Source organism: Penicillium hispanicum (genome assembly GCF_028827665.1).
Source record: "Penicillium hispanicum strain IBT 35686 chromosome Unknown utg000006l_segment0_segment0, whole genome shotgun sequence".
Lineage (NCBI taxonomy): Eukaryota > Fungi > Ascomycota > Eurotiomycetes > Eurotiales > Aspergillaceae > Penicillium > Penicillium hispanicum.
Genome location: NW_026623198.1, coordinates 3313712 through 3340985, shown reverse-complemented (window position 1 = coordinate 3340985; position 27274 = coordinate 3313712). Strand labels below are relative to the sequence as shown.

Here is a 27274-nt window from a genome sequence, read left to right as displayed (position 1 = left end):
TACTTTATCTCTGGATTTCAAGAGCTCTGCATTGCTTATTGCATTGGTTCTCGTTCCTATCGTCACTCTGTTCGCTGCAGTGGCCGTGGCTCTTGCGTGCTCCGAGTACTGGAGTTGTCACCGTGTTAGACCTGCGTGGCTCGCTTGGTTCCATTGCCGCCGACCTCGCTACAAAAGGAAGAAGAGGATCAACTCCGACCTGGAGAGTTCTCGTGGGATTCGAGGAACGGATTTGTCTGATGCACCGCTCGATTATGCTGGGCCCGTCTCCAGCCATGAGCAAGTGTAGAGCGCTGAGCACGGTGGACGAGGAAGCACCCGAGCCACTCACTGTGAAGAGGATCCGTACACCGCGAAGTCGAAGCCAGAGCTTCAGTTCGTCTGCGTCGTTCCCATGGATCCCTCGTCGACATTCATCTCTGGCCGCCAGCGGGAGCGATGACTCCATCGAACCAGCAACATCAACCAGGACACCATCTCTTAGTGACAGTTTGTACCGGATTGAAGTCATCAAGGTTCGACAGTCTAGCGCCCATCCAGTCATGAGCGATAACTCCGATTCGGTCGAGGATCCATTCGTGGACAAGGTGGTTATCAGCCAGCTCCATTGAATTTTCATCTCGCTGACATGCAAATCACGAAGCAGCAGTCTGGTGGCAACCTTCAGGAACACAGAAACAGAAGTGGGTATGACTTACCGCCTCGACTAGTAGTCCGCTGGAGCTCTGGTTCTTGGGATGGGCTAGAGTCATGTCTGTCTTCCAGCTCGGCCAGTTCCTCTATCGACGCGAGGTCAACAACGGGACTCGGACAGCGCCTTACAAGCTTCAAAGATGGAAGAGTTTTTGATTCCCTATGTCCCATGGACTTGCCTGTCACATTCGTCAATGTGAGAGCAGCAACCGACCAAGTCTATATTGGCCTGGAGGCTATGTCTTTATGGACTACCGTCCATGTGACGGCCGATGTCAACTCTATACCGTCTCCGGCCACATCGGGGCTTGCTCCCCTCGACATTCTTATTCTCCTTGATAGCGTGTAAGTTCCTCGGTTGGCTCCGGGTATTTTGGATACTAAAGTGACTTGCTTCCCAGGCCCCAACCATCGGTCAATCTTATAGCGCAGATCACCTTGGGCTCCTCGGTTCTCGCCTCCCACCTCACCCAAAACCATGACAGAGTAGCTTTGGCGTATCTAGATGGAGAGACAAGGCGTGGGTTCAAGCTACCGCTTCCATTGGGGTTTCATTCACCAGACACTGTCCGCAGCGCCCTGAACAACTTTTCTAAACGCCAAGGACTCAAGAGCAAGAGGGCCAATGTGGAAATGGAACGTGCTATCCAGCAAGCTTCTGCAGTCTTTCGGAATTCTCCGCGGGCTGCATTTTGCCATTTGTTTTTTGTTTCTGCAACGCCTCGAAGACATTTCTCCATACCTTTCATTGACCAGAATATTGGTTTTCATACCATTACTCCTCAGACTTGCTTCCCTTTGGAAAATGCGACCTCTCTGCCAGGATGGCACATATCTTATAATGTCGGCTTCGATGATGCGGCAGCCAAGCAGTCTCACTTCATGCGAAAGGTGTCCAAAGTCATTCGACAACTTCGCACTGGAATACGCCCTGGTTCTATTCTCGATTTGAAATTATCTGTTGCTCCTTGTGATGGATGTGTGATTCAATCGGTTATCGAAGATTGTCGTCTCATCTCCCTTCGCCCCGGAGAGACTTGGTCTGTCCCTGTTCAGATCCGTGTGCCCGCGTCCGCTCAATCAACCCCCCAAGCCAAGGACAGTAACGCTGCAGGTCATCATCCTTTGATTGAAGAGCTGCTGAATCAGATCAACTCCCTCCTGGAAGAATATTCGTCGGAGGAGATTACGCAGCCAATTTTGACCGCTCATATTGAGTACCAGCATTCTCTGTTGCCCGCGCCTAGCAGCATCCATGCGGAAACAAACCTGACTATCCTTCGCAATAGGAGTACATCTTTGTACAGTTCTCAAGATGTTCGGACAATTGGAGTTACTGCCATTCAACAGGGCAAAAAGTGCAGTATGTGAGTTCGTGGACAGGGAGAACTACGCGCTTGGCTTCTTTTTATTTTGCTATTCTTATGGCGTTTCTTTTATTCCTGACGCCTATATCTATACGTGAGAGTTGCGGCAGGCTTGGAAGATAGTTGGTCTCAATTGAAAAATTGCAATACTCATGTCGTCGTCCGTAGCTACGTTCGCCTAATCCTTCCAAGAGAGTTACATGCGAATCTGGCCGCACCGCAGCCCATAGAAGAGCACACAGAAGATGTTGTTAATGTGCCCTTCTTATTTCCCCTTAGTTGAAAAGCTAGCTTGTCTCCATGTACGCCGCGATACTCAGATGCGAGGGTAAACATTACCAGTCTGTCGCCAAGTCTCCTTGATCAGATCGGCGCACTTCTCCCCAATCCCATACGCCGGCATTTGGGTGTGCCCGCCGTGCAAAGTAGGCATGACACTGCAATCCGCAACTCGCAGCCCAGAAACGCCCCTCACCTGCAGCTTCTCGTCAAGCACAGCCATGGGGTTATCCTTCTTACCCATCGCACATGTACCTGCAGCATGGTAGCCTATGCCGTGTTAGTCACCACGGACCACTGTTCCAGATCCAACGGCCCAGAACTTACAAGTAGTGGCATGCTCTCTGACATACGGCACCCAGTCCTCCCTAGACTTGTACGTATGGTGATTCAAGCTTGGCGGCCAGGACCCTTTCACGATATCTTTCGTCCCGGCCCCGTTCATGACAATCTCGTTGCCAAAGCGACACGCCTCACTAAGCACCAGCACATCCATCGGATCATCCAGATAATTGCAGTCAACGACGGGGTTCTCAGTCGCATCCGCAGATTTCAGCGTCACCGACCCCCGCGACTTCGGCGCGAACAGCTCCGCGATCATCGAGAAGGCGTGCTGGTGGTTAATCGGAAACTGGTCATACTGCTTCGGGCCCCCGTACAGCTCCGTGGTGAAGAACTCAACGTTCGGTTGCTTGGGCGTCAGGCCCATGGGGTCGCGGCCCGGGGCGCGAGGTGCGTTTTTCCATAGTGGCTCGTCCTTTAGGCGCTCGTCTAGTCGGGCGTAGGCGAATGCGCCGAAGGGGAATGTTGAGAGGAAGCCTGTCTTCTTTTCTTTCCAGAGTGCGTATGTCTTCTCAAAGTTGTCGTCGTGGTGGACGTGGTAGTCGTTTGTGAGATCTGGTTTCTCGGTTTCATAGAACATGAAGACGATCTGGGATCTTGTTAGCTGTGTCATTCGAGCTTTGTTGGGGGGGGGGGGCGAGCATACTAGGTGATCCATGAGGTTTTTTCCAACGCCTGGTGAGTTCACCGTGCATTCAATATTGTGCTTATCGAGCTCTTGCTTGGGTCCGATGCCGGAGCGTAGGAGAATGGCGGGACTGCAGTATGCGCCACTGGAGATGATAATTTCTTTCCGGGCATAATATGTCTTTGATGTGCTCTCGGATGCACTGGTAGCAACACCAGAGGCACGGGGTTGAATGCCTTGTTTGGTGAAAATGATCTTGTCGACTGTGGTATCAGTTTTGACGGTGATGTTTCCGCGAAGGTTCGTCTTGGTGACGAAATCAGCTCCCGTCGTACGGATACCCTCGTACACAGTACGTGGGGCATGGCCGCATCCATGGGGTACCTCCCCCGTGCTGAACATGTCATGGTTCAAGGGAAGACCCTGCGAGACAAATGAGTCCATGAGGAGGTTCGAGATGGGAGCCAGGTCGTGTGGCTCTGTGTGGAGCGGGCCCGAGTAGCCGTGGCTTGTGGCATCGGCTTGGAACCATGACTTGGAATGGAATGTTTCCGACTGTGAGAATTAACTTGCTTGATTGAAAAAACAAGACCTTGGAAGAGAATACCTTTCGCATCGATGTGAAAAACTCTTCGCCGCTCCATCCCTCCAAGCCCCAGTCATCATAGTCTTGCTTGCAGCCGCGAATGCACAACGTGCCATTGCAGCCACTGCATCCACCCAGGAACCGACCGCGACTCAATTTGACCTGGCGATTGCTCACTCCAGGCATTGGAGGTGTGATGAAGTTCCAGTCCGTCTCCGAGTCGAAAAGGTTCGACCATCTGCTGGCATCAGTCTCATGGTCTATCTTATAGTCCATGCAACTCTCACCCGCCAGTCATATGTGCGTTCTCGAGGTCTTTGTTATGCTGTCCAGCCTCGAGAAGGAGGACTGTGATTTCAGGATTCTCAGCCAGGCGACCAGCGACGACGCAGCCAGATGTGCCCCCTCTGTTCTTCAGTTAGTATGTGAATATTCATTACTTGCTCTTGACGGACCACCTACCCGCATACAATATAGTCATAAGTTTGACTTGCAGAAGCCATGACGAAGATGCACGGGTGCAGAATGTGTCAAAAAATGAAAATATGGCACACTCCAAAAGTTCTGGCAACCCTCGCGACTTGAAATGACGGAAGCTCGTATCGTTCCCCGCACCCGGTTACACGACTTCGCCGTGGTTGATTCCGCTCTGAGATACGTGCCGCGGACTGACCAAATAGACGAACGAGACAGGGCGCTTTCATTGGGCCGAGCATTAGCTCTGAGGCTAATTTAGCTTTGCTGAATGCGCCGATGATTTTGCAAGTCTTGGAAGGCGGAATGCGCTACAGATTTCCGCGGGAATCGTGGCCTTCCCTGCACAGTCTTATTCTCGATACCCATCGATGCTTTGGTTGAGTAGATGCATCTCCACGTGGTGATGCTATGCCATATCCAGGACGCACGGTTCAGGGAGCGAGTTTTCCAAAGCTGCTCAATTAGGGGTACTTCGACGCACCATGCAGCTCTTAGGCCATTGATGCATGCATATGCGGTACTACCCTGCTAGATCTTCCGCTGCATCATTGCGACGCTGAAAGATTAGCTAGAGCCGGTGCAGCGTCCTCGCGCTTCTGGTTTTGTTCCCAGATCGGATCACCATCGTCGTCGAATTCCGCCCACTGGAAGAACGAACAGCCCTTGTTGCCCGGCGCAAACCCGGCATAGCACATCCACATGTACCGCCCACGAGTCTCCTGCTTGCGCTGCGCACAGCGTAGAATTGTGTGCATCCCACAGCGACACCGAGGCGTGTATCGCGGGTGTAAAGTGTCGCGATACCAACGGTAGGTGATATTGATCCGCCGATTACCCGCGATCGGATGCGGTGAGATCGTTTGCGCAGGGGCAATGGCATGCTTCCATTCCTCCTGCATCTCTGCATGCATAACCAGAAGAGAGTTATGGGGCAGATGAATGGAAATCTGGCCTTGGGAATCGGCTCGGCTTGTGGAGGAATTGTGGTTTGCAACTAGCTTCGAGGGCGAGCTAGCGATTCCCTCGTCGGTTGTTTTTTCCGCTGCATCTTCGCCGTCCTCGTCCCGGGGGGCAACACGGCGAACTCGGAATTCTCGTTCCACGCCCAGGCTCAAGCTGCCAATCACTGGGTGTGGTCCCAGATAGGTCAGCTCGTCCGAGTGGTATCCCACACTCTCGGCAGGGCCGTCATAGCAGTTGACAAAGGCTGCGTTCGGTCGCCATTCCTTGGGGGATTGATATTTCAGTTTTTTTCCGCCGGGGTAGACATCGCGGATGCGCTTCTGAATTTCCTCGTTCACGATACGTTGAACTTTCCCCGATACAGCACGTAGCTTCGATGTTGCCTGTCGTACGTTTGACCGATAGGTGCCGCCGTAGGTATACTCGGAGGTTTGCTGCCGGTATTCCTCGGGCGTGGACACGTACAGGCTTGCGGTGTGAGGACTCTGCACCGTGCGTTCAAATAGCTGGAATTCGTATTTCGAGAACTCCTTTGACTCTTCTAAGAGCTCGACAAGGAGTGTGTTGGCCTCTTCGGCCGGCAGGAAATTGTGGATGATCGTGCAAGGCGTGTGAGCGGCGATGTCCTCGGGGTCGAAAAGATGCAATGTGGTGCCCTTCCTGGTAGCTAGAGGTCTCGTTTGCCTTTCTTTCAACGGGGAAAATGACCCGTCCTTGTTCTGGGCCAAGATGTGTGAGGATAAGGATGTCTGGACGGCTGGGGCCGATCCAAAAGCTGTCCGCTTTTTGGCCACTGCATTCATTGCGTCGCCTTGGGAGGAGAGAAGGGATGATGCGTTCTCGACAGAGCCATCACAGGAAATAAGGACGTCCAAGAGATCATCCTGCGGAATATTAGGGTGTAGTGAAACCAGCATGGCCAGCTTGATATCAGTTGATTCATCGCTCGAGGGCACTTCATGTGAGCACGTCGATGCCCCGGGGCGATACACGCTGACTGGACCTGCTGACGGAGATAACCGTCGCTTTTTCTTCGAGACGAAAGCATCCATCGATTCCCATAACCCAGCGCTAGGATAAGTAGGATGCGATTGAGGAAGCGGCTCTTCTTCACGATCCCGATAAGGCCTTATCGGCACATGATTGATGCCGAACTGACCAATCAAACGGGCTGCTCGTTGATGCCTTGTGAGGCAAGCGTTAATGCCTCGGCGTCATTATCCAGACTATATAACTAGGAGGGAAGCATGAGAAATGTGGGGAGCATATCCATGTTCAAATCGTTTGTCCTATACAAGATCGATGTCAAATGCCGTGACGTCTTCCCAAGCATGGACGGGCCTACCCACTGCTCCATTTGCCCTCTCCCATGTACACTCGGCCTTCACGATGGTATTCCACCAAATATTTCATCTGCCGCAGCCCATCCAACACCTCAACCAAGGCCAACAGGGCCACCATGGTCCAGCCATGATATTCCCCCCGATTATTCCTATAATCTCCCACTCCATCAGATTCGTCCCTTTCCACAGTTGCAACATATGGTCGGTCACCAAACCGACCATCCGGGAAATTCTCCTCGACAAGCTTCACCCAGCTCCGTCCCAGATCGGCATCCTTCTTCAATTTGCCAGACTTGCTCAACATCCCTCGAAATTGTGACAGCACCGCCTTATCAACCATCAGACAAACGCGCAGCCTGCTTGGAAGGTCTGCCGCTGGTATTGCCAGTGACACTTTGTAGTCGTGGAATGCCTCTCGGACTTTCTCTTCGTTGATTCCATCGTACCTGCTCTTCGTACTGAATACCCTTGAAGCGTATGTCGTTTCCAACAGATGCAATTGCTCCTCTGAGCCCGATAGTGTCTGGCGCAATGAACGGCTGACCGCATCGTTGAGACAGCGGAGAAAAGCTTGCAGAAGCTGTTTGGTGTCTGGGGCGTAAAAGGTCCGATAAACTATCGGGCCCCATGTGAGGAGAAGAAAATCGCGAGTTGGATTTGGGGGCAAAGACCGAAGGCCTGGAGAAGACCCAAGTCGGGAGACCTCATCTTGAAGAAAGATGTCGGCCGAGGAGGTAAAGTTTTCTTGCTCGGCCATGGCAACCGTCGCGTCAATGCCAGAATTCAGTCGCGAGGAAGTTTGAGACTGATGCCCCATCGTGCCATGAAGAGGTGGAATAGTAAAAGAGACAGAAAACCCCAGGAGCTTGCTAAGTATGGCGTCATGTCCTCGCGAGCAAAGAGGCGAATTGTAAAAAGGGTTCTAGTTCCGGTGTCAAGGTCAACCCAAGTCTACCAATAGTTGAATTGTTCGGGAAAGAAAACTGAAGGCCCAAAAGCTTGGATTGCCTAGACCGGTCTTTCGGCCTATCCGATAGCCAGATACTTAAATAGTTAAATAAGTAGTAGTTACCTGACTAACTAGTGAACCGTCCGTCAGCGGTTGACGTCAGTGATCCTCGGGTTTTCCTTCTCGTTGGGTTATCAATCTAGGTCTGCAAAACAAAGACAGGATCCAGGGTGCTCTGGATTGAAATAGTTCGTTTAAGACCAAAAAGTGTATCACCAACGTAGGTAATATCGAATTCGATGAATTTTCTCATTGACCGTGCAAGTTCATACCGAGATAGTACTCAGTCATCGGCTCTTCGTGAAGTCCATCCAGACATGGTCTACAGTAATTTATATGAAAAGTGGGATGAAAGAGGATAGAATTTAAGTACTTTCATCCGTTGAAATTGCACTGCAGAGGGACCAAATGCAAGTAGACCGGAGTAGTTGCGAGCGGGACGCCTCCCGATAAGGTTGGCGCCGCCAATTTCAACCTCGGCCCAGCGCATTTGATTCTCCCCGCAATCCTGACGATCCCACTTCACAACGCACGGGAGTCATGCTGCTCAACGCGTCATTTTGCCTGTGATACCCTGACTGCTTGGATGTGTTCTCAATTTTCTGCTGCTTCTTGTTCTTGAAGATCGGTCGCGCCCGGTCAGTCGTTAATTATGCTTCACTTCCGCACACAGGGCTTCAACGGTTGCGCGGTCAAGTACTCGCCCTTCTTCGATAACAGGCTCGCAGTTGCGAGCTCAGCCAATTTTGGTCTGGTAGGCAATGGCCGTCTGTTTATCTTGGAGCTGACTCCCAATGGGATCGTTCCTGTGAAGTGGTAGGTCAGATCTGTTGGAATGCACACACCCACCGTTTGATCTGTTGCTCGTTCACGTGGCTGGACATGACCCAAGCTAACAATGATGCCATGTTGTGCCTACCAGGTTTACTACACAAGACTCCCTCTATGATCTAGCCTGGTCAGAAATCCACGAGAACCAGGTTCTCACAGCATCGGGCGACGGCAGCATCAAGTTGTTCGACTGCACCGCCAACGACTACCCCATTCAGAACTGGAAAGAGCACGGCCGAGAGGTATTCAGTGTCAACTGGAACCTTGTTGCCAAAGACCGCTTCTGCTCTAGCAGTTGGGATGGCACTGTGCGCGTCTGGTCACCGCATCGTCCGCAATCGCTCCTCACTCTCCCCACGCACAGCTGCACCTACTCTGCCGCATTCTGCCCTCACAATCCAGACCTCATCTCCTGCGTCACATCCGACTCCTACGTGCGCGTCTTCGACCTGCGCACTCCAGCCTCAGCCTCCAACCACCTCGCCGTTCAGATTCCCATCCATGCAGCCCCCGCCCCGCCCGCAATCCCAGGACAGCCAGGTATTCCACCCGCTGCCACTCCGCCTGCCGAAGCACTCACCCACGATTGGAACAAATACCGCCCCACAGTCCTGGCAACGGCCGGTGTTGATCGAGCAATTCGCACATTCGATATCCGTGCCCCGCAGCAAGGGCCCCTAGCCACTATGCTCGGCCACGACTACGCTGTCCGGAAGCTGGCCTGGTCGCCACATCTCTCCAACGTGCTCCTCAGTGCAAGCTACGATATGACCTGTCGTGTATGGAGTGACCGGTCAGACGCAGCCCAGGTCGGCGATGTGGATCTCATGCGCTCTGGTCCGGCGGGTCCGGTTGTCGGGACGGAGCTTGGCCGGATGGGCAGACACACCGAGTTTGTGACGGGCGTCGACTGGTGTCTGTTCGGTAGCGAGGGGTGGTGTGCCAGTGTCGGATGGGATGAATCCCTCTATGTATGGGATGTGCGAGGCGCCATGACTTGAATTACTGATTTTGCATTACAACGAACCTAGCTGGCCTGGAGGTGTGTTTTGCGCTTGCGCTGTAGCTGGAGGGGAACCCTGATGAAATACCCACGCGTCGCTTCGGAGATGTGCTTCGGAATAGGAAACGGGAAGAGGTTTTGTAGACGAATATTCCTGTATGATACTTCCAACTGCGGACTAAGGGCTGCGGTTTCTTCGTTTTACGGGAGAAAATAGTAAATGATATCAGTCATTGCATTTCGTAAATTTTGTCCCAGCCCAAGCTAAAAATGCATAAGACATGAATCAGATGGACTCGATGGGTCGTCGGCCGTTGATGGGAAGATCGCTTTACTTCACTCTATCAGCTCTACCAGAGCATCCACAAACCGTCATCTTCAAAGCCCGCAGTAAAGTCGTGCCTAGCTCTGGCAGCGCAACGCTGATATGCAGTAGTCTCCTGGTGCTTTAGACAGTATCCCAGATATTGGGGAAAGGTCCAAATATTCAAGTGCCGTTCGTCGCCGCTCAGTTTCCCGTGATACTGGTGGAGGAACCGGCTTATTTACCCAGTCTCGACTCCGTCTTCTGTCGCTCCTGCTCCCTGACCTGGGCAATCTCGTCCTTCGAAGCGTTGACACGCACGTGAACCTGGTTGAAGGGGTTCTCCTCACTCTTGTCAAACTCCTTCCGGCAAAGGTCAATACGCTGCTGTCGGCGCAGTCCGGGGTTCTCCTCTTCAATCTCGGGTAGCCGTCGCGCCTCGAACGCCGCGTAGGCCGCCTTAAATCTCCGCTCCGGGTGGCGCTCCACCTTGGAGGTATCCTTGTTCGTCAGAGACAGAGCATCCAGCGCATTGTCGATACCTGTGGCATTGAGAGCGGAAGCCTTCTTGTCGGAGGGAGCATCGTCCAGCTGTGAAAGGTCGAGGCCGCGGGTCTTCTTCTGTGCCGTCTTGGCTCCGGCGCCCTTGGCCTTGGATGGTTGGGATGCCTCCTCGGCGGCAAGGAGAGCCTCGCGCTCGGCCTTCTTGCGGGCAGCTTCGGCTTTCTTGGCTTCGGCTTCGTCCCTGTGAAAGAAAGAGTATCTTGTTAGCGCACCGTCCCCCCCCCCCAAAGAGAGCTCCGAGGGCCAGACTTACTTTTTGGAGCTGCCTTTGGCTCCCTTAGCCCATTGCTTGTCCTCCTCCGCAGCGCGCTTCGAGTCTTCCACGGCCTTCTTGCTGGCTGCGGCTTCCGCTTTCTATGCAGCTGTCAGTGGGCGTTGTCGCATTGGTGGCAACGATGGCGGGGGCGGGGTCAAAACATACCCGAGCGTTGCCAGCGGCCTTCTTCGAATTCTCGCCTGCTCCTTTCTTTCCGGCCATTTTGATGGTGTATGTGTTCCGGTCTATATGCTGGACAGGACCCGATGAACAGGGGAGATGCGAAGAGGGGGGTGAAAAAGTGGATTCCCTTGATCCATGACCTGATCTGCTAGGCGGTTATGCCGAGTTGGTAGTGACTAATCCACGATCGGGCATTCACAGAGCTTCGATGTAATTCCAGGATGAGGCAAGACTAGATCGGTATAACAATTTCGACAATGGCTCTTGCTGACCAAATTATTTTGAAATCCAAATCTGGGTTCACTTGCCGCAAGCAATTGAAGAAGTCTGTATTGCTACCTACTGTAGGTAGTTAGGTATTCTGCCTGAAGGGCAGAGCGATTAGCTAATCACAGCAATTCGGAATGGATAAACTGTTAATGCGATCTTTCCTTGGTCATGTTTTACCGCATAGAACGGGCTGGTTGACCACTTCCACGTCTCTAACGGGAATATGAATTCATCAGCACCATCGTTATCAAGGACTTGTTGGGCAGGTCATGGCATTTGGCGTCCTCCAACCACTGGCACACCCCATGAGGGATGGGGAAGAGGCGCGGAGGATGGGGTCCGAAAATGCCGCGGACCAGAGCTCTGTGAGGGCGACATTGTGCTCGGCGGTGAGTGGTTCGAGTGGGAAATTGCTGGATGAGGTCATGGTCGAGAATCCTGACGGGAAATAACTAACTGACTAGGTAACTATTGCAAGTTGGCTTAGAGGGCAAGTATCCCGCATCTCGTGGGGAGACCCATTGTAAACCGGGCGCACTGCAGCGCTTATCGCGTAGCCCCCACGTAGTGCTGGACTATACTTGGCGGCGCTAGAATTACCTAGGTAACAATAACGGCTGGGCAGTAGTGCGCTCGAGTCGTGAAGATACCAAATCCCGATGAAGGGCATGCTGGTACTTGCAGGAGGGAAGGATCCATCGACGAATCAATTTATACTGAGCGTCCGCCTGGTTCGTGTTGAGGAAGAGTGAGAAAAGACTATGCTCAACAAGAGGGACGTTATTTCCTTCCCTTGACGAACTAGGTTTTCACGATCTGATGAGGAAGAGATCTGCACACGCTTGGTGCAGATCAGTCTATAGAGAGGGCTAGAGATAGGAGATAGAAAGAAACGAATAGTTGTGTAAGTAATCTGCCATCACGACCGCTTCCCGCGCTCTGGATTTAATCTCACCATCTATCTATAGATGTTTATTTTTGTTCCTTTAATTGACACTGGGTAGGTAAGTTATAACCATGTCACTCCAAGACCAATATGGAGTCTTTTGTGAAGGTCTCCTTCAAAAGGCGTTCAGTTATTCTAGATAGGAAAAGGGGTTATATCCTACCAAGGGCTGTAGCGGAATTGATTCAACTGAGCTAGGTTACCACATTAGTTACATTAATCTTAAAGAAGTTATCCGCAGTGGCTTCATCTATTTAGAGAAAATGCTTTTGATAATAGGTACCTTGGTATTTCTATTTGACTAACGAATTTGCAAATATACCAGAACGTTCTATTAGTTGAAATATACCCAATATCTCCGAATGACGATCTTGCGTCATGCCGCAAGACCACTATGATATAATAGATCCATCGTAAGCCGCGTAAGAACACTCTTTGAGAAGGAAAGGTGTCCATTCTGTCCGCAGAGTTACGACGCTGTGATGATCCATAGCTTTTAGCGGTCATTTTGCAAGCCATTTCCGTTCACTCGCTATCTGAACAGACACCGCAGTATATAAGTGACTCCACCGGAGCAGTCGGCCATAACAAACTTCAGCGGCGATCCTATCCAATCCTGTGTAGTTAAACGAGGTCCAGCAATCCTGGATGATCCTTCTAAAATCATCGTGTGTTGCCCCGCGGGAGGGGGGGGGGGGGGGGTATATATAGGATCCCGCATTAATTTGTACACCCTTGATCGAAACCTCAGTGAATCGAACGATTGGACGATTTACTGGGGCAGAATTAACCTGATTATACACTATCGTAGTCAAGGGCGCCAAGAACTGACAAAATACCTTGAATCCTTTACGAATTTGATTCGTCTTAGGCTCTTTGTCACAGACATAAGTTACCATATTCACTACCTAGGTAGTTCATGTAAACCATTGCCATACTAAATAACAACTAGCCCTGTGTAGTCACCTGATCAATATATAATAGCAGGATGACGCCGTGTGTAGATCATGCGATATTTAGATATAATGAGCATTCTATAATAATATTAATCTTTGCCAAGGAACCCCCTAGGTCCAAACCCCCTTCAAGGTCAAATATTGTAACTGCCTGGATTATTCGAATTTAAGGGGAGGATTGCTATATAGAGGGTCTCACACGGCCATTGACAGAAGAAATATTCATGGAAGGCTTTCCTACGGCTCCGCCTCCGGGAATCCCCCATAGGCAGGGCTAGGGATCTTCGGAGGCCGCATGCATGAAAGAAGCCGTGGCTATGACATCTGGCCCCAGGTCTGTAACATCGAGTGTGGATACGCTCGGATGCACGAAGCGCCCATGTGTGTGAGTAAACTTGGAAATCAGATAATATAATGTATGTGTATGTGTTAGAATCCCCCATAGTGGAGAGAAGGGGCGCTTGGCTACTTTGCACTTTTATTTCCTATATAGGAAATCATACGGGCAAATATCATCCCAGCCCATCAAGGTGGAACCTAGAATTAGACTTCTGATCTACTATCGTAGGATTTGAGCGCTATCATTCGTAACGGAAATCGATCAGGGTACGGGTATCGGGTATTGCTCATTCACATGCGCCAGCGCATCATATCTATAGGTAACATCGGATGGGCTATAGAGGAAGGTCAAGAGCCCCTTTTCGCCTTAACCTCCTGACGGCGATGGCCGCCTAAGGCGGCCAGGCCCCCCCCCCGCCGTGCGCAGCGTGTAGATAGCTTCGTCTCTTAGCCCTCTTTTCCTTCCTCTCTTCAGTGCAGTTTTTCTTCGTTTTTCTCGATCTTTTCGCCTTTAGCGTAGATTCGTTGATTTCTGCCTGAATTGCCGTCCGGAAGGCACCTCCTCAATATGCGGTGGCTTTCAATCTTGGGACTTGTGCAGCTTCTGTCTGTGCTGTCAATTGCATTACCTTCCACGCCACAACCATCGCCCGATGGGTCCAACGCTCTCGCCCTACGAGATACTGCTGAGTCCAAAACCCTCGCCCTCGACATCAGAGCCCCCGGTGATCTCGATCCATACATTGTCTCCGATCATTCTACCCGCGAGAGATCGCTACAACCACGAGAAGTCCCTACGTTCGTGGGCATGTTCATGTTTTACGCCTACAGTCCACTGGCTCAGCTGGCAGGCTGGGCCCTTCGAAGCGGCTCACCGTGGGTGGGATACACTTTAATGGCGTCTATATTGCCTGGTGCTTTTATGCTGGGTACCTACTCGATAGCTTGGACTTATCATTTATGGAGCAACTTGTTATACGATATACAAGAGGACCGGTTGACTAGAAACAACAAAATGCGAAAGCTCAAGCTCGAAGAAGGGCAGCTCGCCATCCAGGAGATCCAACAAAACGCTGAAATGAAACGGGTGGCTCAGGAAGCCGAAAACTCAATCCAGAAAATGCATCGGGACGAGGAGCAGGAAGCAAAGAAATGGGAATGGGAGAAAGAAGACCGCCCAACTGCCCTGAACCAAAAGCTTTTCGACGCAAAAACGGCGGAGTATAATTTCGAAATCCTCACCAGCAAGACCAGCGCCACATTCATGATTGCGAACCTGCAAAAAGAGGCTCAGATACACGAGGAATTGGACGAGTTAGCGAAAGAAGCTCAAAAGCTATGGGACGAGGCCGACGAGCTGAAGGAGCTCAAAGAGAAATGGAAGAAATACGAAGCGATTCAAGGGATCGAAGAAAAGCGACTTGCATTTCTCAAAGACGCAAAGGAGAAATCTCAAGCAAATGAGAAGGAGAATGAAAGGCTACTAGAGGCAATTGGCGGAGAAGATAAGGCTGCCGAGGCCTCGTTACTAGCCATCGTGGCGGAAAACCTCAAAGATGATCCAGTCTTCTCAATGCCCGGTGCCTTTCCGGACCGTCGCCGTCGACGCAACCATTTCAATCGTCCACCAATAATGCTTCACGAGCAGACGGACTCGTGCGATACCGAGCACTGTCATCGACTATGGTATACCCGCCATCGTACGGCGAACAACAAACGAAGCGCCTCTGGCCGTTCTTCATCGCATCATCCCTGGGGGGATATCATCCATGACTTCCATGTCACCCCGGTGGACTTTTACTTTACTGACGCTGGTACTCTCCAACGACGAGATCCAACAGACGAAGAAGAATTCAGCGCTTTTGAGGACTGCGAGGAAGAGGTGACTTTTGGTGAAGGCGACCAACGCACTACATTCTATTCTCGCATTTTATCGCAATACGGCGGGGATGCTGCCTCGCTTGACCTCTTCGCCTCCATTCCCCCAGAGGATTTCATCAAAGCCATGAGGAAAGATCTTGATAAGATTCCAACCGAAGAGATAGATGGCCATGAGTACAGTCGAGTACTAGGTGTCGGAATGAACTGCGGAAAAATCGATTTCGATGAACAAGACAATCCAGCAGCCAAAAACGCGAGAGCAGTTAAGAACGAGACAGCAGTTGGAAACCCTCCAGCAGTCTGGTTCGCTTACACCCTCAGCAATACCACCGAGTACTCGCACAAAGATCCCAAAGAGCTGATGACGCTGTGTGAGAATTACTTCAAGAAATGAATTTACAGTGGACTGAAACCACTAGCCTATGACAATATTGATGACGATGCATGGATTGTGAGATTGTGAGGTAGCCAGTGTATAGATACTCTATCCCTTAGCTTTCTTGTCCTCTCTCCAACACTCTGTTTTTATTTCTATCTATTTCTTTAGACTCACTCCATGTAGATGTGATTGTTTTGTCTCTTTTTCTTCTTTTTCCTTCTTTGGCTAGTTCGATCTAATCTTGGCGTGAACCTACATCGAGTACAAGATCAAATTTATTCAGCCGAAGAAAAGACAAAAGTATCAAACCTGAGAAAGCAGGCAGAGATGGAGACCCAGAGTGTACTCACCCCTCCCCCGGGGAGAAGGAGAGAGGATGGAAGATCCTTTGAACTAAGAGCTGCCCGAATCCTCAGGCATTAAATGTTCGCCAATTTGGGACGTACGCTTAGCTAATCAAAACATACAGCCCTCCCCGGAGGAAAGGATAAACTATTAATACGAGGTCCTATACTCACTACGACAGCGTGCGTCTTTGTCATCGCCCGATGCGACAGGGCTGTGGCCTGGACAGTTTCACTTCGCATTTGGCTTTCCTTTGTCCAACATTGGTCTGAGCATGGCGTCGAGCCTCAGTGATTGATATCGGAGGCATTGCACTCGTTTCATCACTGCGCGTTGCGCACTTCTCATTTTAAGCCAGCTGCGCCCGCTGGATCATCTCCTAACCAGACTACAACCTCACCTCGGCCTGCCACGATGCCACCACTCTTCCACCTCCTCCTGGCCCTCTGCCTCCTGCTATTCACTACTGCAGTCGCCGCTGAGCACACATCCAACTGGGCAGTGTTGGTTTCCACCTCACGATTCTGGTTCAACTACCGTCACCTCGCCAATGTCCTCTCCCTATACCGAACGGTCAAGCGTCTCGGCATTCCCGACTCCCAGATTATCCTGATGCTTCCCGATGATATGGCTTGCAACCCTCGCAATGCCTTTCCCGGAACCGTCTACAGTAATGCCGATCGTGCCGTGGATCTGTATGGCGATAACATCGAGGTGGACTACCGGGGCTACGAGGTGACGGTGGAAAACTTCATCCGACTGTTGACCGACCGGCTGGATGAAGACGTGCCACGCAGCAAACGCCTTGGTTCGGATGCCGGCAGCAATGTGCTGGTGTACATGACGGGTCACGGCGGAGACCAGTTTCTGAAGTTCCAAGATGCGGAGGAGATCGGCGCATGGGATTTGGCCGACGCATTCGGGCAGATGTGGGAGAAGAAACGCTACCACGAGCTACTGTTCATGATCGATACGTGCCAGGCCAACACGATGTACACCCATTTCTACTCACCCAACATTGTCGCGACGGGATCCAGCGAGCTGGACCAGTCCTCCTACTCCCACCACGCGGACAACGACGTCGGAGTCGCCGTGATTGACCGCTGGACCTACTACGTGCTTGAGTTCCTCGAGACGCAGGTGACCAGTGCCAGCTCTAAGTTGACACTGGGAGATTTGTTCGACTCCTATGATGAGTCGAAGATTCACTCACAGCCCGGGGTACGGTGGGACCTATTCCCCGGCGGCGAGCAAGAAGGGCGTCTTCGAACGGTGGTAGACTTCTTCGGCAATGTCCAGAATGTCGAGGTCGAAAACGCCAACGCGACCGATCCAGGCTCTCTCAAAGAAGACCTCGCCGAGATCGCGCGGCTGGTTGAGAAGTGGCGCAAACGCGATGAGGAATACTCTGCTATCCTTGGCAACTCGACCCAGGATCACCGTCAGGGCCAGCATTCATCCTCTGTGCATCTGGCCCCAAAGAAGACTGTTGGGCCGACCAGGATGGCTGATGAAAGCAGCTGGGGCAAGCGGCTCGTTGGCTTGTCTGTGGTGGGTGTCTGCACCGCGATCTGGGTGGCTGGGTCGATCCTGGGCAAGTCTACCTAGGGTTTACACCCAGTAGACTCTTACCAGTAGTTCCAAGTAATTACTATAAGCTGTACCATTGGTTCATAGTGGAACAGTAACCCCCTACCATTTGTACCCTCATTCAATCGTATCCTTTTGGAAGTCGCCTGAAGTAACCATACTTAAGAGCGCCGAGACTGGCCGAATCCCTCGAACCCTTCGAGGATCACATGATTGCTATTCTAAGACTAGTAGATACATCCATGGATATTGGCTCTTACTACAATAGGCAAGAATCAGCTCCCCATCAGCCACCCAACTGCATAGCCACCTACATAGTATTGTGTACTGGAGGTAGCTGGCACCATTAGCCTGGAGATGGGGGCCAATTGGCATTTAGAAATAAGCTTTTATTGTCGCCCCCTCCTTTTTAGAGAATCATTCGAGTCATATTTCTCCATCTGGGACCCAAGTTGCGAAATACAGCAATGCCCTGTTGGATTCGAATAATCCAGGCGTTGCAAATTATTCGATTTAATAAGGGGTTTCCTGGCACAAAATATATTCTACGATCCAGTCTATGTACATCATGTCCATGATTATCTGTAGGCTCCGGCCTGCTATTATACATCTGTCGTGGCCATAGATAGTCATATGATTACATATAAAGGCTAGTCCCAATATAGCAAGCCGCATGCTCCCATAAGAAAATCCGCAGTAAAGGAGTTCGAGGGATCTGGCCAGCCTTGGCGCTTTTAAATATGGTTACCTGAGGTGGCCTCCAAACCATGCGATTGAATGAGAGTCCGACTTGAAGGGGGGTGCAAATAGACGAGAGGTTATCGTACAGTTACTGTTTAGTCGCGAAAATGCACACTATGACCGCGTGACGGAGGACGTAGTAGCTTGGAGTCCGTTAGTGATGGGGCCAGATCGACGCTCAGCTGAGGTATGCGGAGAGCAAATTTGTGTGATAGGGCTGAAACTAGGTGTCGGTGTGGCTTGTAATGCGCTGGGCCGTTGTAGACCACGCATTGCTGGTCGAGAATCAAGCTGCTCGCTCCTTGATTGCCCTTTTGGGATACCACGGCGCTATCTCAACCATGTCCGCTCCGCCCCAACAGGCGTTCAAATGGGGCCGAATGCAGGGTCTTACTGTAGATACAACATCAGTCAGATATATAAACAGTCTCATATACCACTCCATCTAGGTCTAAGTCTCCTTTTCCTTTCAACATGCCTTTCAGTGACTCGGACTCAAACCAGAGTGAAGAATATAAAATGACTGCACACGACAAACTTCAGCCAGCAGAGATCGATGGCCCTCCGCCCTTGCCTTTGAATCTCCGTGAACACAAACTCCATATATTCTTGAGCTGGGGGTTTATATTGCTCACGTCCTGTGTCGCGCCGTTGGTGCTCTATCCTAGTTTACACTGGGGGGCAAATTTATCTCTCAAAATTTGTTTGTGTCTCCAAATTTCTCTTGTCTATATCATACAAGCTGACAATAAGGCGTCTAAAAATCAGCCCTGAGTCTATCCAGCGCAATCCTGGGTGCATCGACCTTATTCTCGCTGGGCATGCGAACATGGCGACTACTCAAGCAGACATCGGAGTGCCGACCTCTTACATCAGAGAGTCGTTGGAGTGTATGCGTTTTCTCTCCTTCTTGTTTCCTCTTTCACGCCCCCCAGATGCGAAATATCAAGGAAGGATCTGTTAACACAAACCGCCAATTTGTTCCATATAGTTTGACTTCTTCCACTGGAACTATCTTCTGGGCTTTGTGCTCGTCACAGTCATTATTGTGATTGGCTTGACAGAGGAACCTCCGAGTGTACGAATGACGTCTTTGCCTCCGTCTATTCTGCTTGTACAAGTTGGCCTCACCCTGGTCATTTGCGGCATTCTGGCAAAACTTCGCGTACGACAACCATTCCCGGTCTCATCCCATCCTGCAGGTGCCGTTTTCCGTCCAGGAATCCTAGTCATCATCGAGGATGTCGTGGCGGTGGATGGAGGCAAGGACAGGCAATATCGCTCAGCCCTGATGGCAAGGTATTCAGCCAGCTTGCGGTTCCGACGCCTTATCGAGGATTTGAATTGGTTCTGGGGACTTGGTGGATTTCTGCTGGGTGTCCTTTTGATAGCTGTGCTTTCTTCGGTTCACGACCAGACCTTTGCTTTTGGGCTAGGTGAGTTCATGATGAATCCTCCCTCTTTCATTTTTCACTCCTTCCCCTCCCCATTTCAATGCTCGCTAAGAGGACTAGACTGACATTTTCTGTTCCTATCTGGTAGGGTGGACGATTCCATGGATTTGGGCTGCTGTCTGGGCAGTCGTAACTACTTACTGGGTCAAGTCTGTGCTCCGGGAAGAGAAACGTACCTGGTCCGAGGACCGAAAGACAAATGCAGTGTGAACTGTCGACTTCGAGGGATGCTATATGGGAAATCTGAGCAAGACTGCCATCTCCAGGTCTGCCAGCGAGGAAGGAAAAGACGGATATAGCCTCGACGGCGAGCCAACCGTGTCGATGCGCATCCGCGGTCAATTTTGTGTATTTGATGAGTTTCCAGTATGGCAGCTGTAATATAGGAACGCTGTAATGGGCATGAACACGACGATTGTCATTGAAAAGGAAAACTTTAGATTAGCATGGTAATCGACATTATAACTTAATTAGAAGGAACGAGCAGGCGAGCTAAGGCGACCAACGATGGTTTGCATCTGGATTAGCTGATCCTAGAAAGTACTAAATGGGTATTTAGTGATGAGGATCTGCTTAGCGTTATAATATGTTCCTGATATGGTCAGATCGTTCAAGCAATTATCGACAAGCAGATCATCCCAAGATCCAATCCAAGCAGATTCACATCCACGAAAGTCAGAACTCCTCCAGATATAGCCTAGTATGTCAATTGATATCAACTCATAAAATGGTAAATGTGCAATCCGCATCATCGAATCTGCTGCCCCCACTGAGCCTCCACAACATCGCCTCCATAACTGATACCCCTCTTCTTCATGGTCACCAAAACCTCCCTGCTCCATTGCCACTCAGTCTCCCATCCTAATTGACGAAACGCTGACAAGGCCACTTTTATGGGGAAGATGAGCCACTGCATGCCCGTATACCCGCTCTCCGGTTGCGTGAAATACGGGACAGACCTTGCGATATCGCACGCACATGTCGCAATAACCGCATCGAGTTCTTCAGCCACCGCGCCCTGGGTGTCCGAAAGGGCCCGCATAGTGGTGTGCAAGAGGATGCGCAGGCCCCAGAAAAAACCCAGGCCGTCGGCGACCTGGAGGTTGAGGAATTCAAACGACGTTGCGAAGGGGCCTAGCGGGATCTCGGCGGAGCGGGCGACCAGCTCGGCCGGCCGCTCCCAGTATGGTGGTGTAGGGAAAAGCGTTAGGAACCGGGCATACCAGGCGTTGAAGCGGCGTTCGAGGTCCTGGCACCTTTGCCAGATGCGCGCCCGCTGCGGGCCTGAGGGCAGGCCTGGGGTGGTGCGGAGCTCTTCCAGAATGGGTGGCAGGAGCAGCCCAATATCATAGAGCTGCTGGATATAGTCTTTTGGTTTGTCCCCCCAGGGCTCGACGCACCAGCGCTCTTCGCCAAAGAAGGAGGCCTTGAAGAACTGAAGGCCGCGGATCATCTACAGTCCTCGTCAGCATCAACTGCCAGCATAATCTTTGGCCGCCAAGAGCCGGAAGAACGGAAACAGAGATGGAGCCACTCACCGCGCTCCTCCTAGCTTCTCCCAACAGCGCGCGGCCCAACTTGCTCTCATACTGATCGCGGCAGAATCCTTTCAGCTGCACTAATCGATCCACCGCTTCATTATGACTCGTCCAGCCGACTACACTTCCCATCGTGCCCTCATGCAGCTCATACGTCCCTAACACCCGTACCGCCGCCAGCGTTTCGTCTGCAAGTGCTGTAACTGGGTTGTCGATCGCACTTTGCAATGCTCGCAGCGCCCGTGCATGTAAGGTCATGCCTTGCATCAGTAAGGCCGAGTCGCCGTGGGCTCGTGCCATCTTGGTTATGCCAAGAGCCTGCAGGGCGAAGGAGAGGAGGGGGCCGCGCCTGGGGAGAGAAATGGCGATCCGCAGACATGATGATGATGTAACGGGCACGGTGATGTTGGGATGATGGGTGAGTGGCAGAGGTGGATGGGTGAGCGGTAGAAGGGATGAAGAGGGTAGATAAGCGGCTAGGAATGCATCGAGCATGCCATCAACATAGATGGCAGCGTTGCTGGGCTGTGGGGGCATCTGCGTCATCACTGTGGAGGTCGCGCGATCCCCCACCATCAGAGTGTCCCAAGGTGCAGGCCCCTCGGACAGTTCTTGGCCTTTACGCAGAAGCCCCTGAGGCGTGCGGTGGATGAAGACAATTTCTTTACTGAAGCCCTCGCAGGGGCGGCCGCTTTTGCTGCATTGTCCGCAGTGCGGTTCCTGCAGGTCGCACTATGCAAAGCTCAGCACTCGATGTCGACTGATGGATCTCCAGGCATTTGTCTTACATACCCTGATCTTGCGACGCCTGCATGTCTTACATCCCTTAGATCGACCGGGCACACCCACCATCGCGGGCGGATCAAGCTTCTGGCTTTGATGGCTCAGGGTTAGCTTCTCTAATATATGGAACGAGACATAATTGTGTTACCTGGGCTCAACGCTCTCGACTGGTTTTAGCCTTATAAAGGCTCCAAGGCGCGAGCTGGGGTAGAGATGGAGGCAAGTTCAGCTGCAGTGTACGGGGGGGTTCGGTTGTTGCAGGGGGGCTATGCCTGATTCGGGGCCCAAGGCGCGGCACACCGCCTGGTCTGGGTGCCGGCCGCCCTTCTGATTCGCTCTGCTTCCTTCCTTCCTTGCTCAGCCCTACCGTCGCTCTTCGAAAAGGGGGAGATCACAAATTCATTCAGCCCTATGCCTGATGCTTCTGCCAACTGAAGCTCAGGCTAAGCTTTAGACTTTCGGAATGACAGGAGAGAATAAGTGGAAAATGAGGATTGGAATCACAAACAATCCGGGATGAAAAGCAAGTATTTATTTATAGCAGAGATAGGGTGAACCGAAATTTTGATGTTTCCTAGATAAGACTGTGGAAGAACGAATCGAGGAACATTAGGAGAAAGATAAAGGAGGGTAGTATCCATGGATGATACATTGGATGGGTAGTCTATATAATTGGAATTTAGTCTGTATTGCTACTGCCTATTCTGCGAATTTCCCAGGTTGGGGGGCGGACGCTTGACCAATTGAAGAAGCGGATAAACTGTTAATACGAAGGCCCACACCAATTCCAATATAGAAATAATTCATACCTGAGGCAGGAATTGGTCGCTGAGTCATCCATGGATCTCCAGGTGTTCCAAGGTTGAAAGGCTGGAAATGCAATTCCTCAAATTCCCACACTACCACTAAGAAAATCGCGTCCTTCTACCGGGTTTACCTTCTAGAATCGTCTACACAAACCACTACTTTTCTTCCAGTCTGATTAAAGATGCCCATCGATCGCACATCTATATCCCCACTAAGACCCGCCCGGGATCTGACGGCCCGAGGGAACCGACCCGGATCTCCAATGTTCCGTAATCCTAGCACTGCGCAAGTCCTAGAACTGCGGAAGACTAGAGCAATGGAAATCAGGTACATATAGGAATGGGGAAATTTCGAACTTGGACGTTCAAGCAGCTCACGTCTCTCAGATTCACTACTCCTCGCATACCCTCACAATGTCCCGACCGAATACCCTGTTCGGTGGTGCTCTGATAGGCACCGCGTTCAGTACTCCAACGCAAGTTCAAGAGCTTCTCGACCAGATCAAAGCACTCGGAATCAACCGCATCGACACCGCTGCTCGATACCCGCCTGGAAACTCTGGCATGTCGGAGAGACTTCTGGGTGATGTTCGGGCAGCGGAGCAGGGCTTCGCGATCGACACCAAGATCAACACCCAGGGCTCTTCTTCTGCCGGTGGCGAGGGATCTTTGACGCCGGCTGCGATTGAAAAGTCTCTGGATGAGAGCTTTGCTCGCTTGCAAATGGACAAAGTCCACGTTCTCTATTTCCATCGGCCGGATCCGCAGACGCCCGTCGCGGACCAAGCCGCGGAGATCCATAAACAGTATCTAGATGGTCGCTTTGAGAAGGTGAGTACTCCTATCAACCAGTGGTGACGCTATGGTTTAATGCATTCCTAGTTTGGTCTTTCCAATTTCTCCCCTGAGCAAGTCTCAGATTTTCTTGCGGTCTGTGAGGAGAAGGGCTATGTCAAGCCGAGTGCGTATGAGGGCCTGTATAATCTGCTTACCCGCCAGAGTGAAACTAAACTCTTCCCCTTACTCCGGAAACATGGGATTGCATTCAACGCATACAGGTTTGTTCTGTTTCGGCAAGGCCGTTGGTATGGAACGATCGCGAGCTAACCTGATGTGATATTCAGTCCCCTTGCGGGTGGTTTCTTGACCGGACGACCTACCCGTGGCGATGTCGAGGGTACCCGATATGCGCCCAGCAGTCAGATTGCCACTGCAATGAATGCCATGTACGACAAGCCTGAAATGCACGCTGCGATGACCGATTTGTTGGATACCCTTGAGCCACTCCAGATTAGCGGCGCTGGAGCTTGTCTCCGTTGGATCTACTACCATTCGATTCTGAATGAGAATGACGGTGTCATCCTGGGCGCCAGCAAGCTTCCCCAGATTGTGCAGAATGTTAATGACATAGCCCAAGGCCCGTTGCCAACTGCCATTGTGCAGAAAATTGATGCTCTCTGCGAAAAGCTCCGCGACCCAAAATGAGGAGTACGCTTCGCGAGCTTATAAGTTGGTAAATCAACTCTGTAATTAGCCCTTCTTTCTTTTTTTTTTAGATGTAGTTGTACTGATTGAGCCCAAATCTGGCAATACTAGCAAATTGAACGATTGTCAATCTTTGATGTAGAGTAATTGTTCCCTAAAGCGCAGATCCGTTCGCACAACTCCAAAGATCTAAAAAACTACGGGTCTGCTTCACTAATTGTTTATGGTCATGGCTATCTCAATTGTAATTAGCCAGCAATCTTGATAGAGAAGGAAAGTCCGCTTTCAGCCCGTTATCGCAATGGTTCTTCCCCACAATCTGCGGCCCCAATTCCCCATTCTTTTTCATCTCCCCAGGCAGCTCATAGCACTGGGCACACCATCGCAAATACCAAGACACCACTTCTCGTCAACGAAACTAAGCGGTGTATGTTTTCCTTTTTCCAGGTCTTTCTTTCTTCGCATTAATCCAATCGCTGGCCGGTGGTCGAGACTGACGGCAGGAAAACAAACACATCGCAACAATGCAAGCATTGAGGCATTGTCAGCCTCGACCTTCAGCCTTTGCAGCTAAAATTCCCTACCCACGAGGAGCTCACCCACGAGTTCAGAAGAACATCGGGCTGGGTTGTCGTAAAATATCCTCTACCTCTTCGCGGCCTGCTTCTGCTAGCAACTCAGACGCTTTGTGGACCATGGGAATTATCACCGTGACTGCAACAGCAACCATCCTGGCATCCAAGCTATGGGACCCTCAATCGGATAGGATTCCCGTGGAGACTTGCTCAAGCGAACACTATGCAGACAAAAAGACGATGCTGCATGTATGTCAACAGCAGTCGCGCGTAACTTGGAACTTGGAGACAAACTGACCCTTATAGGCCGCGAGAAAAATCCAGCAAACTCTAGGCGAAGGCCGTGTCAGCTTCGATGGCGATGACATCGAAGCTCACGGATATTCAGAATGGTCAACCTCCAACTCGACCGAGCGACCAGTGGCAGTGCTCCTGCCTCGAAGTACCGAGGAAGTCTCCCAAATCGCCCAAATCTGCACCAAGTATCGGGTGCCAATGATTCCGTTCGGAGCAGGCTCAAGCGTGGAAGGTAACTTCTCGGCACCTTACTCGGGCGTGTGCATTGATCTATCGCAAATGAACGCACTGGTCGCTTTCTACGAGGAAGATATGAATGTCACCGTGCAGGCAGGCATGCGGTGGACTGATCTCAATGATCGCGAAGAGATCAAATCAGCCGGCCTGTTCCTACCCATGGACCCTAGTCCCACAGCGTTCGTCGGCGGCATGATCGCCACGAACTGCAGCGGCACGAATGCAATGCGGTACGGGACCATGAAGGACTGGATTGTCAACCTTACAGCTGTTCTACCGGACGGAACGGTGATCAAAACCAAACGACGCCCTCGCAAGTCTTCTGCCGGCTATAACCTGAACGCTCTTTTTGCCGGGTCAGAAGGAACCCTAGGTATCATAACCGAGGCGACGTTGAAATTAGCCATGATCCCGGAAGAGATGACCGTTGGCATAGCGACATTCCCGACTGTGAAAGACGCCACTGCAGCTGCGTCCAACTTGATCCGTGCTGGAGTCCCCTTGGCCGCGCTCGAACTGATGGATGAAGTTCAAATGGCCATCATTAATCAGAATGGTGGCGCTGGAGGACGGCATTGGTCTGAAAAGCCAACTCTTTTCGTGAAGTAAGTTGAAAATCAATGCCACAGGAGCACTTTTTGAACATTGGATAAGAGATTGATAGGGTATAGGTTTACCGGGACAAGACCTGAGATTGATGGCAGCATTCAACGGACGAAAGGCATCCTTCCCATATACAACAATGACCAGCTGGTCTTTGCATCGTCAGAGAGTGAATGCAATAGCCTTTGGGCAGCGAGGAAAGAAGCCCTGTGGGCTCTCACAGCAGTGAGGCCAGAAAATACGCAGATCTGGTCCACCGACGTTGCTGTCCCCATCTCTCGTCTAGCAGAGATTGTTGGTAAGTCACCTAAATCCGAGACTTGTTCTCTGCTAACAACTCTAGATCGCTCCAAAGAGGAGTCGAGTGGACTGGGGCTCTTCTCTACCGTGCTTGGCCATGTAGGAGACAGTAATTTTCACCAGGCAGTGCTGTATAACCCCGAAGACCCTGAACAGTATCAGTCTGTCAAAGCATGTGTGTCTCGGATGATGCATAGGGCTCTAGAAATGGAGGGCACTGTTTCTGTAAGCGGTCTTTTCCTGAATACAGGAATTCCGCCACTTGAACTAGGTCATGGCTGACGAAGAATCAGGGAGAGCACGGTATTGGGATCGGTAAGAAGGTTAGTTGTTATCCGAGAACCAGGTCATATCATGAATCCGTGCTTATAACTTGATTAGAGCTATCTCGAAGAAGAACTTGGAGAGTCGACTTTGCAATTCATGCGAACCCTGAAACGATCCGTCGATCCTCAGTATGACCATTCTTGCAGCTGTTTGAAAGTTCGTTCATCTAACGCTTGCAGCTGGATTATGAACCCCGGAAAGGTTTTCGATGAGTGATTGTCTCTTGGATACGTTTGCGATGTTGGTAGTAATTCTCGGTCCAAGGGAGTAAACCAATCTATGTTCCGTCCATGTCTATTGCCTGGGGTGCGACTTGTTGGCTCTGATAGTATCCAGGTGGGAGGCAAGGTACCAAATCCCGCTAATTTCTTAGTTATAATAGTGCAGCGACGGGTGGATGTGTGAATAGTGGCCATCGAGTCAAATTATGGGTGTTGCTAGAGAGCACATTATAGCCTCCACAAGCAATCTCTTACTTCAATTGAGCCCCAGGAACTGTATCAACTACTTCTAGTTCACCGGAAACTGGTCAGGATAATTAATCTAGTGTATAGACGCGGCCTGCCGAAAACCGTACTACGTCACAAGCGGCTT

The 27274-nt window shown here is 51.2% G+C and overlaps 12 protein-coding genes across 12 annotated transcripts; 7 read left to right on the top strand and 5 right to left on the bottom strand.

Moving 5' to 3' along the window:
- Window positions 1-275: 275 nt before the first annotated feature.
- On the top strand, window positions 276-611 carry N7459_007592 (uncharacterized protein; the record flags this gene model as incomplete). Its single annotated transcript, XM_056946760.1, has 1 exon — window positions 276-611. The coding sequence occupies one exon, from the start codon at window positions 276-278 to the stop codon at window positions 609-611; it is 336 nt and encodes a 111-aa protein (XP_056798759.1).
- Window positions 612-2376: 1765 nt separating this feature from the next.
- On the bottom strand, window positions 2377-4398 carry N7459_007591 (GMC family oxidoreductase; the record flags this gene model as incomplete). Its single annotated transcript, XM_056946759.1, has 6 exons — window positions 2377-2609; window positions 2667-3270; window positions 3328-3864; window positions 3917-4133; window positions 4183-4302; window positions 4358-4398. The coding sequence occupies 6 exons, from the start codon at window positions 4396-4398 to the stop codon at window positions 2377-2379; spliced, it is 1752 nt and encodes a 583-aa protein (XP_056798758.1).
- Window positions 4399-4917: 519 nt separating this feature from the next.
- N7459_007590 (putative CUE domain protein) lies at window positions 4918-6252 on the bottom strand (the record flags this gene model as incomplete). Its single annotated transcript, XM_056946758.1, has 1 exon — window positions 4918-6252. One exon carries the CDS (start codon window positions 6250-6252, stop codon window positions 4918-4920), a length of 1335 nt encoding a protein of 444 aa, XP_056798757.1.
- Window positions 6253-6676: 424 nt separating this feature from the next.
- N7459_007589 (uncharacterized protein) lies at window positions 6677-7495 on the bottom strand (the record flags this gene model as incomplete). The annotated part of the gene is made up of 1 exon (XM_056946757.1): window positions 6677-7495. One exon carries the CDS (start codon window positions 7493-7495, stop codon window positions 6677-6679), a length of 819 nt encoding a protein of 272 aa, XP_056798756.1.
- An 844-nt stretch (window positions 7496-8339) lies between these two features.
- pex7 (putative peroxisome biosynthesis protein (Peroxine-7)) lies at window positions 8340-9519 on the top strand (the record flags this gene model as incomplete). The annotated part of the gene is made up of 2 exons (XM_056946756.1): window positions 8340-8503; window positions 8610-9519. The coding sequence occupies 2 exons, from the start codon at window positions 8340-8342 to the stop codon at window positions 9517-9519; spliced, it is 1074 nt and encodes a 357-aa protein (XP_056798755.1).
- Window positions 9520-10062: 543 nt separating this feature from the next.
- On the bottom strand, window positions 10063-10867 carry N7459_007587 (DUF1014 domain protein; the record flags this gene model as incomplete). Its single annotated transcript, XM_056946755.1, has 3 exons — window positions 10063-10570; window positions 10643-10743; window positions 10811-10867. The coding sequence occupies 3 exons, from the start codon at window positions 10865-10867 to the stop codon at window positions 10063-10065; spliced, it is 666 nt and encodes a 221-aa protein (XP_056798754.1).
- Window positions 10868-14354: 3487 nt separating this feature from the next.
- On the top strand, window positions 14355-15614 carry N7459_007586 (uncharacterized protein; the record flags this gene model as incomplete). Its single annotated transcript, XM_056946754.1, has 1 exon — window positions 14355-15614. The coding sequence occupies one exon, from the start codon at window positions 14355-14357 to the stop codon at window positions 15612-15614; it is 1260 nt and encodes a 419-aa protein (XP_056798753.1).
- A 744-nt stretch (window positions 15615-16358) lies between these two features.
- On the top strand, window positions 16359-17552 carry N7459_007585 (GPI-anchored transamidase; the record flags this gene model as incomplete). Its single annotated transcript, XM_056946753.1, has 1 exon — window positions 16359-17552. The coding sequence occupies one exon, from the start codon at window positions 16359-16361 to the stop codon at window positions 17550-17552; it is 1194 nt and encodes a 397-aa protein (XP_056798752.1).
- Window positions 17553-19359: 1807 nt separating this feature from the next.
- On the top strand, window positions 19360-19939 carry N7459_007584 (uncharacterized protein; the record flags this gene model as incomplete). The annotated part of the gene is made up of 2 exons (XM_056946752.1): window positions 19360-19711; window positions 19818-19939. The coding sequence occupies 2 exons, from the start codon at window positions 19360-19362 to the stop codon at window positions 19937-19939; spliced, it is 474 nt and encodes a 157-aa protein (XP_056798751.1).
- Window positions 19940-20477: 538 nt separating this feature from the next.
- N7459_007583 (Zn(II)2Cys6 transcription factor) lies at window positions 20478-22119 on the bottom strand (the record flags this gene model as incomplete). The annotated part of the gene is made up of 3 exons (XM_056946751.1): window positions 20478-21182; window positions 21268-21999; window positions 22060-22119. The coding sequence occupies 3 exons, from the start codon at window positions 22117-22119 to the stop codon at window positions 20478-20480; spliced, it is 1497 nt and encodes a 498-aa protein (XP_056798750.1).
- Window positions 22120-23270: 1151 nt separating this feature from the next.
- Window positions 23271-24341, top strand: N7459_007582 (aldo/keto reductase family protein; the record flags this gene model as incomplete). The annotated part of the gene is made up of 3 exons (XM_056946750.1): window positions 23271-23687; window positions 23739-23914; window positions 23981-24341. The coding sequence occupies 3 exons, from the start codon at window positions 23271-23273 to the stop codon at window positions 24339-24341; spliced, it is 954 nt and encodes a 317-aa protein (XP_056798749.1).
- A 695-nt stretch (window positions 24342-25036) lies between these two features.
- N7459_007581 (FAD-binding oxidoreductase) lies at window positions 25037-26896 on the top strand (the record flags this gene model as incomplete). The annotated part of the gene is made up of 7 exons (XM_056946749.1): window positions 25037-25165; window positions 25223-26055; window positions 26122-26351; window positions 26397-26578; window positions 26647-26676; window positions 26735-26808; window positions 26860-26896. The coding sequence occupies 7 exons, from the start codon at window positions 25037-25039 to the stop codon at window positions 26894-26896; spliced, it is 1515 nt and encodes a 504-aa protein (XP_056798748.1).
- Window positions 26897-27274: the final 378 nt, after the last annotated feature.